At 34.9% G+C, this 9,741-nt stretch overlaps 1 protein-coding gene across 1 annotated transcript; it reads left to right on the top strand.

Annotated features, from left to right (window-relative positions):
- On the top strand, positions 1–4,496 carry LOC120079067 (eukaryotic translation initiation factor 3 subunit M-like). Its single transcript, XM_039033260.1, has 10 exons — positions 1–93; positions 722–851; positions 1,160–1,298; positions 1,374–1,589; positions 1,752–1,890; positions 3,178–3,328; positions 3,413–3,522; positions 3,662–3,759; positions 3,860–3,929; positions 4,158–4,496. The coding sequence occupies exons 1-10, from the start codon at positions 1–3 to the stop codon at positions 4,245–4,247; spliced, it is 1,236 nt and encodes a 411-aa protein (XP_038889188.1). The 3' UTR covers positions 4,248–4,496.
- Positions 4,497–9,741: the final 5,245 nt, after the last annotated feature.

Here is a 9,741-nt window from a genome sequence, read left to right as displayed (position 1 = left end):
ATGGCCACTGTCGTTCAAACCTCCGAGGAAGATGCGGCGCTCACCGTCGTCCGTTTTGCCTCTGAGCTTGCTTGGGCCGACGCCGGTCCCGAGGTTCCTAATTTCGTTTCTTTTGCTACTTTCTCTTTGAAATCACTTTGATGCTTTGGCACCGCCGTCCGTATCTTGACTTTCTCGCTTGCACTAGGTTTTGGTTTACAACTTCATCGAAATTTGTTTTTCACTGCTCATTCTTCTATAATGATAACGAAAAATCCTCTAGGAATACGATTATTGGATTTATTCTATCGGAAATTTAAAATTATGGTAAATTGTAGCGTTCTAGGTGCCTTCCATGATCCGTTGGAAATTGGCGGGGTTATGCGACGGCAAATGTTCTACCATATACGTCGGAAGATTGGTTATTGAGCACTGAGAATAAATTAGTCCGTTAGCATAATTTACGTAATCTTGCCATGTCAAAATGGCTTGCGATTAGAGTTTATGTGTATTCTTATATGTTCACAAGAAAAAGAGTTGAGGATGAACAAAATGAGGATATATGTTTTTTGTTTTTTTGTTTTTTTCCCCTTTCCCTTATTAGTTTCTAAGCACCACAATTTAGCCTTTTGCTTATAATATCTTCTAAAATACACTCTGCTTTTTAATTGAATTAATCAACATATTGCACCTTATTTGTTAGTCACGTGGCTTATTAGTTGGCGTTTTTCTTTATTTTTAGACTGCTGAGCCACAAGTTAATAGACTCTGCGTTGAAGCCCAAGAATGTATGGTTATGGGAAGATGGTTGGATTTGGCATCTCTAATGCTTACATCTGCTGACTTGATATTTTCAAAAGTGTCTGAAAAAGGTAAATATAGTTCGAATTTGAAAGCTAAGAATGAATCTCCAGGACCCTTTTCTCTGTATTTTTGTCTTCAGGAGTTGAAATTGTGACAGAATGAAGGTTGTTGAGGTTGTTTCTTTTATTGGTTTTGTTATTATTGTTGCATGCGTCTTTCAAGTGGAACAATAGAAATGTCAGCATGGAGACAAGATCTTCTGTGAAAAAAGGAAGTGGAGGTCGGAGGAGAAAGAAAATGTTTCATCCATGTAACTAACACAGTTCAGAAAATGTTTCATCCATGTAACTAACACAGTTCTTTTCTTTTGGAACAGATCTCGAGTGTGTGTTCACCATTATCTGTAATCTTGTCACAAAATCTGGAAGTCCAGATGAATCACTTGAAATGGCAAAGCTTATATCTGCTAAGATCAGCCAACAACCAAATGACAAACCTGCACTGCGTTTAAAGATGTAATGCATGCCAAATTTGTATATATCATGATTTTGACTCTCTTTTTTCTTTTCTTAAGTCTTCCTCTTTTACAGCTTGTTCAATCTGTACAACCTGCTTGAGAACCACCCATATAGCCGGTTCCATGTTTACATGAAGGCCTTGGATTTAGCTTTTAAGGGGAAGGCCCCGGAACATATACTTCCATCATTGAAAAAGATCGAGAGTTTCTTGAGAGAGTGGAATATTGGGATTGTAGAGCAGAGAGAGCTTTTCCTCGCCATTGCTAATGTTTTGAAAGAAAGTAAGAGGTATTACAGAATGAATTATGTCACTAAATGATTCTCCTTTAGTTATCCTTTTTACATTTTTACTTGCACTTATTTTTACCTCCTACTTTTTGTGATTTTTTTGTTTACTCTTGCTCATTGTTATAAACCAATATGTGATTGCCAACTTCTCTTTGATTTCAGTTCTGCAAATGATTATTTCAAGTTCCTTACCAAATATTTGGTCACTTTCTCGGGTGAAGATGCACATACCTTGAATGAAGCAAAGGAAGAAGCTGTTCATGCAATTGTTGAATTTGTGAAGGCACCTAACATGTTTAAGGTATTTCAGTTTCTTGTGTAGCGTATTATATTTTAAAAGCTCTTTTTACCATGGTTCAAACAACTTATTACATTTTTTGAGTTTGATATAGAGGTGGCGATCCAAATTTTTAACTTCTTGGTTGAGGATATATTTTTAAGTTGACTACAACTGAGTACATTGTTCCAATTCGTTCTTGTCTCGCGTCATGGGTTCAATTTATGGTTTAAGATTTAATATCCTACGAGTTTCCTTGATACCCAAATATTGTAGGGTCATGCGGATTGTCTTGTAAGATTAATCGAAGTGTGCATAGTAAGCTGACCCGAATACTCATGAATATAAAAAAAAAGAATTTATAAAAACTGTTCTTGTTTCACATCTAGTACTAGGAATCTAGGACACAACTCTTCTATTGGTAAATTTTTAAGTCAGCTCTGTTACATTAGCTTTATACTTCGCACCTTGAAATGGTTTCTGGGCTTGAGGTTGATGGGCCCAATTATTCTGTTGGTTTTATCTGGTATCCACTATGAACTCAAAAGAACCCTTGCCATTGTGAAGGGTTTATGAGGTGAGGGCATCTGTGTTTTACCCTCAAGTCTTAACCTATTTAGGATTTTCTCTAGCTGGAAATCCTGCCTCATTCTTTGTAGACTGGAAAATATGAGGAAGGCAGGAAGCAACTTGCATTAATGTCTAGATGGATCAACGACGGTTAATGTGGAAACTCTCTTCTTTTTGCTGTTTCTGAGATGAAGAGATATCACAGTGGAAGAAGCTTGGGAGGAGAATTTGATTCTTAGAAAATTTTGGCTGATAGAGGAAATGGGTGATTTCAGGGGACTTCTGGAGTAGCATAAAATGGCAACATGGTGTTAACCCTGGCAGAGATGAAGATAAAATTGGAAGGGCTAGTTGGGAAGTTATTTGCGAGATTGAATACTATATTCACATGATTATTGGGGCTAAGTTTGGTTCCTTGTACTTTTGATGGTTGATTTTTTTGTAATTTCCTCTATTTTGTTTGAGAAGATATCTCATCCAATTGCTCTCTTAATGGTACTCTTGTTAATTCTGATGATTGTTTCCAGTTTAAAAACCAAGATTTCTAAGAAATGTTTTTTGGATTGCATGTGAGAGATGCATTTTTGTTTTTATTTTTAAAAATTTTATTTCTATTGGCTACTGAATGACTTATAACAGAAGATTTTACAGGAAGGGTTTAATTCCTATTTCATGTTTCAAATTTGATCTTTAGCCAATATTATCGACTTATTTGCTACCAACTATTCTTTATGTTTGCAGTGTGATTTGTTAGACATGCCTGCTGTAGGACAACTGGAGAAGGATGCCAAATATTCATTGGTTTATCAGCTTCTGAAGATTTTTTTGACTCAGAGATTGGATACTTATTTGGAATTTCAAGCTGCAAATTCTACTCTATTGAAAAGCTATGGTAAAATTCTCCACTCTAGTAATTACTAATTAGAGCCAAATTTGTTAATCATATTCGCTGGATGTATTCCTTGATCTGGTGTAGGTCTCGTCCATGAAGATTGCATCGCGAAGATGAGGTTATTGTCATTGCTGGATCTTGGCTCAAATGAATCTGCCCGCATTCCATATGCTCTCATTAAGGACACACTTAGGGTAAAAAATAAAAAAAACTTTCATTTTACATGATTTTCCTTTTGTGTTTTATTTTTTGATTTGGGTCTGCCCTTCTTAGAGTAACTTGGGAGGGAAAAATTACGTGGCTGAACTGCCAGTCTTGTTATTTGTGCTTCAGATCAATGATGATGAGGTGGAACTGTGGGTCGTGAAGGCCATTACTTCCAAATTGATGGACTGCAAAATGGACCAGATGAATGAAGTTGTGATTGTAAGGTTTGTGCTATGCATTATCCACTTCGTTGCATTGCACTCCTTTGGTTAGGCATAGCTTATTCTGTACTAATATAATACCTCTTTTGATGTTCATGTGCAGCCGCTGTACTGACCGTGTATTTGGGCAGCATCAGTGGGAAACACTTAGGACAAAGCTAGCCACATGGAGGGTAAATTATCTCTTTTGTTTTTCATAATAAAAAGATAATATATCATGGTTGTTAAGCTTGCTCTGCATGTTTAACATTTCTCTTATTTAGTAGTAGGTAACTATAAAATTCAGTCATTGATCTTAAGATTGGACCAAAATTTTCCTTTAGCAAGGACAAGGATTAGTTAGTGCTCTGCCCCTCGTGGTTTTCTGCCTTTAACAAAACTTTGGTTGGTGCTTTTTCCAGGGGAATATTGCGAATGTCATTGGCACCATTCGAGCAAACAAAATAGTCGAAGATGGATCACAGGCTATGCAAGGTTTGGCAATTCGTTGAAGAGTGGATTTTTGTTGATCTGTAAGTTAAGTCTCACCTACCTTTCTGGATAAAATTCTAGGATGTCTCATGTTCTACTCAATCCTCTAAATTTGTTCAAATTTTGACATGGGGAACCACATTCGAATTGGAGTAGTTGGTTATATTAATGGATTGTTGTACCATCGTCTACACTCCTAGGCCTTTGAATCGGCTCTCTGATCTTTATTTCTTTGAGTAGTGCTATTTTTTTTTACCCTTTAGATTCAATTCGTTTCCTATGTTTAACATCTTTTGTTAATAGCTATATATGATGGTTTATTTTTCTATATTTTTGTGTCTATTTCATGTCTAATTTAGACATAATGAAGCATGCATTTGTTTAACCATGTCTGATCGATCATGAGTTACCTCTCTTCTTTACATATCCATCAAACCTTGAATGTCCTACACTAAGGAATTGTGTTCATCATGCGAAATGAAGGAACGTGCCTTGAGCCGGCGGGGATGGGGAAAGCTTTTCCCTGTATTGGGGCCCGATCCTTGAAATGAATACTCTATGTATCCAGAAATAGAAGCCCAAAGACCAAAGTCCAGAATTAAAATAGGGAAATTACCTATAGCTGTGTTTTCAAAAGCCGTCAGGGGCGTGCTTGCTCTTGGAGGTCTGGCACCTCGCCTTTTAAGCCCTTATGGGAGTGGACCTAGGGCGCAAGACGCAGGTTTGGCACCTTGCCTTGAAAAGGCGAGGTTCAGGTGCGCCTTTTGTGAAGCTTGAAAGCTCAAAAGCCCTTGGCTTTTTCTATTATTTTTTAAAAATAATAATAACTAGGAGTTTTCCTTAATCAAATTTACCAAGCTTAAATACTAAATTTTTTATGTTGGACCCCATAAAATTATTGCACCTTGAAGTTGAAGAAACACCAACCCGGACAGGGAACTTGACCCTCGCAACTTTTCCTATGGGGAATTCCAACTTCACTATTCCAAATCTAATGAGGATTTACATTATGGACGGTGAGGATGCTTTTGCTAGCCTTGCCCTGTCCAGCAGGATTCCCCCTTACACGAACTAATTATTATTAGGTAACTTTAATCCTAATTTGAGTACAGTTTTTGCATAATTATTGCTTGAAGCTTGGTTTTGATCCTCAGTACTAGAAACAAAATGATATTATCCAATTTTTCTAAAATCTCCCAACTGAAATGCCTAAAGTCTTGAAAGTGGCTAAAGGAATTGTGTGTCCCACCTTAGAACTTTAATCTTCAAAAGTTGGTGCGACATGTAGTCTTTACTGAACCGAGATGCTTTTCTTTCATTCACGGTCCACGTGGGAACTATTTGCAATTATTCAGGACTGTCCTTGGAGATTGCTTTCTTTTGGTTTTTTTGAGTTAAAATACCATTTTTACCATTATGATTTTTTATGATCAATCGTCTAAATTTAGTTAATGTGTTTTCAATTAATTTAAAAATAATTCTTGTACTTTCAATCAATTTTAAATTTAGTTCTGGACCGTGGTATCTTTTCATGCTCAAAGTGACTAAATTATTTGGGAAAAATGAACATGAAATTAAATGTAGGGTTAATTTAAAGATTAATTGAAGGTACATGACTAAAATTGGATGATTTAAGGTAGTAGGACTTGAATGACCAAAATAATATTTTAACCTACTAAAATTGAATAACTGAAGGTATTAGGACCTAAAAGACTAATATAATTATTTTAATCTACAAAGTATTTTGAACTTATTTAAAACTGATTGGATATATATTTATAAAAATAGGCAGCGATCAATTACATTTATTAATGTCGAGATTTCTGAAGGAATAAAAAAAGGTAAAAAGAGAGATGCTTCGAAACAGTGAGCATGCAGAAAGGTAGAGAGGAAACGAATATGACTATTCACCGCCATGACAATTTAGATAAAATAAAAATATAAACAAAAAGCAAAATTTCCTGATATGAAACTTGAGGTAATTGTAAATTATTGGGAGTCGTCGCAATATGGTCGATAATTTTATACAATTGAATGTATAAAAGAAAAATAAAAAATGATTTAGATTTGTATTCAATAATTATTAAGAATATGCAAACTTGAACAATGATTATGAGTCAGTTACATTGTCGTGGTTTTCTTTGATGATTTTTGAATTGTAATAAGAATCTTTCTACACTAGGAGAGTTTCAACCGGCAAGTTGTAAAAACCTCATAAAATGAATTTGATTTTCAATTCCAAAGGAAGGATTAGTCCACACTATTTTGATTACCCATGCCCATGAGGTAAGGAGAGTTGCCTACTAAAGTTAAGAACAGTCCACAAACAATAATCAAATTTACAGTCTGTTTACCTATTCCAAGAAGAATTACAATCTGTTTGGAATATTTTCTAAATCCTTAAAAATATTTTTTTTTCAAACTTAAAAGAACAATTTTTTAAGCACTTAAATCATTTTAAATTGGCTTTAAGTTACTTGAATGTTCAAGCACACAAAGTAGGAAGACTCATAACTCTCATATGAATAAATAAAATGTTTGTACATTTACAATTACAAACCATAAGACCTTACCTACTTATATTTATATCTGTTAATGAAGAGCCCAATGCATAAAAATGCATGTTGGGTCTTTGAAGTTGCACTCAATAGTCAATCAATTCATTTTTCCATAGGTTGATGCTTTGTATCGCATGACATCAATCCCAATATTTAGGACATTGTTTCTTAGATAAATGAATTCCATGCCTGAAAGGTAACATACCTTTTTTTGGAATGGTGCATTTTATATCTAGACAAAATTTTGTCTATATAAGATGCTTGAGGTAATGCTAGTGTTATGTTCTTGTGGTTCCGAACTATTTGGATCCTAAGAACATACTGTGTATCTTCCAAATCTTTCTTTTGGAGTTCTAATGCCAACCATCTCTTAACGTCAGCAAGGAATTCTACTTCATTTCCAATAAGTAGAATACCATCAACATATGAAATCAGAAAAGCTACCATTTTGTCGACAATCTTATTGTAAACACAGGATTAGTCAACGTTCTGTTTAAAGCTATAAGATTTGACCGCAGTGTCAGATCTCATATTCCAGGATTGAGACGCTTGTTTCAATCCATAAATAGATCTTTTAAGCTTGCAAACTTTTTGCTCTTGACCCCATTCTATAAACCCTTTGATACATATAGATACTCTCTTCAAGATAGCCATTCAAAAAAGCTGTCTTGACATCCATCTACCAAATTTGATAATCATAAAATGTAGCGATAGCTAAGAGTATTCTAATAGACTTGATTATGGTAACTGGAGAGAATGTTTCTTCATAGTCTACCCCATATCTTTCGGTAAACTCTTTTTCCATGAATCTAGCTTTGTAGATTTGTACCTTACCAGCTTGGTCTCGTTTTCTCTTGTAGATCCATTTACAACCAATAGGTTTTACCCCTTTTGGTTGATCTGCAAGTTTCCATACTGAATTGAAGTACATCGACTCTATTTCGAGGTCCATGACTTTTATCCATTGGTACCGGAAGGAATTTCTTCACTTACCGCCAACTCTTATTCCCCTTATTCCCATAGTTGAGCCCGGTGGAATGCCTTTGTAGTCTTTCTAATGCTAATGCCTTCTTCTCTATCCACATCTTCCATTGCTTGTTTGAAAGTCAATGGATCCTCTGAGTCATCATTAGGTATGACGACTTGAGTTTTCGTTAGACCCACGTAATGGTTAGGTTGATGAACAACCCTCCCACTACGTTGAGACATTCTCAACTCTTAAGAAGGATGTAAAGTGTCAGTTTCATTAACTCTTGTTGAAAGACCAGCTTGATCAACAATTCTTGTTGATTTGTTTGTAGCTTCTGTGGATATCTCTTTTAATACTAGCTTACTGCGAGGTTGATGATTCTTTATGTGGTCCTCATCTAGGAATGTTGCATTTGTTGATACAAATACTTCATTTTCCCGAGGATCATAGAAATAACCACTTTTTGTCTCTTTAGGATAGCCTACAAATAGGCATACTTTTGAATGATATTCCAATTTCTTTGAGTTTTGCACCAACACATGTGTTGGGCATCCCCAAATCCTGAAGTGACGTAAACTTCTTTTACGTTCTCTTCGTAACTCGTAAGGTGTTTCTGAAATACTTTTTGAGGGAACCTTGTTCAAAATATATACTGCAGTCTGTATTACATATCCTAAAAAAGAATTTGGCAACTCAGCATAACTCATCATCGAACGAACCATGTTCAACAGGATTTTACTTCTCCTTTCTGCTATATCATTCTATTGGGGTGTACCAGGTATCGTGAGTTGAGACTGAAGTTCGTGTTCTATCAAATAATCATGGAATTTTAAGTCCACATACTCCACCTCAATCTGATCAAAATGTTTTAATCTTTTTATTTAACTGGTTCTCAACCCTTTCCTTATATTCCTTGAACTTTTCAAGGATGTCAGACTTATAATGCATAAGGTAAATATAGCCATATCTAAAATAATCATCTATGAAATTGATAAAATATTCATACCCTCCTCGTGCTTTAATATTCATCGGATCACAAAGGTCTAAATGTATGAGGGTTCTTTGGTTCTAAGACCTTTTCCTGTAAAAGATCTTTTGGTCATTTGACCCTAAAAAAAAGACTAACATAGTGGTAGATAGTTATCTTCTAACTGATTTAGAAGTCCACTCTTAACCATCTCCCAATCCTATTGAAATTTATGTGGCCTAGTCTTAAGTGCCATAGATAGACGTTTGGAGAAATTTTTCGTTTCAACTATTTTAAACATATCTATATTCAAAACGGTTTTTACCTCAGTTGATTTTAACACATACAAGTTATTTTCCAATTTTGCAAAACATATTTTGATACCTTTCAAAATTATGAACACTTCATTATTTTTAAAAGAGACTTTATAATTTTGTTCTAGCAAACATGAGATAAATATTAAATTTCTTTTTATAGAAGGAATGTAATAGACATTTTCAAGTAAAATGTATCTATCTCCAACAAATGACTTTATATCTCCCACTACTTTAGCTGAAAAAACCTTCCCGGTCCTCACCTTAAAATTTGTTTCACCTTTTGTAAGCTGTCTCCAGGAACTAGTTTCCTGAGCGAAAGTACAAATATGATTAGCGACACCTGAATCTATTATCTAGGTTAATTTATCATTTTCCACTAAACATGTCTTAATGACAAGTAAATCATATTTACTTTATTGTGTTTTTTGTGTTTCTTCATCTATGACATTCGTGTTTATTACTTCTAACATATCTAGAACATGTTCATTAACAGAGGTTCTATCCTTTACGTTATAGTCATAAACTTCTTCGAGGATATCGTTTCTGAAAAATTGTCCAAACAATGTCGGTAATGAATCCATGATTTCTTTAGCAGAAGCCATGTTCTCGAATTTCTTAGCCAGTATATCAGATATATTTGCTAAGATAAGGATCCATGCCTTTTCATTTGCCTTAATCCATCTGTCATACGCATTCTAAACT

Source organism: Benincasa hispida, chromosome 6 (assembly GCF_009727055.1).
Source record: "Benincasa hispida cultivar B227 chromosome 6, ASM972705v1, whole genome shotgun sequence".
Taxonomy (NCBI): Eukaryota; Viridiplantae; Streptophyta; class Magnoliopsida; order Cucurbitales; family Cucurbitaceae; genus Benincasa; species Benincasa hispida.
This window is presented reverse-complemented; position numbering and strand designations above follow the sequence as displayed.

Excerpts from the sequence above, each read along its gene's own strand:
- LOC120079067 (XM_039033260.1), top strand. The coding sequence starts at position 1 with ATGGCCACTGTCGTTCAAACCTCCGAGGAAGATGCGGCGCTCACCGTC. Across the intron at positions 852-1,159 it reads TTCAAAAGTGTCTGAAAAAG|ATCTCGAGTGTGTGTTCACC; the intron begins GTAAATATAGTT and ends CTTTTGGAACAG. Across the intron at positions 3,930-4,157 it reads CAAAGCTAGCCACATGGAGG|GGGAATATTGCGAATGTCAT; the intron begins GTAAATTATCTC and ends TGCTTTTTCCAG.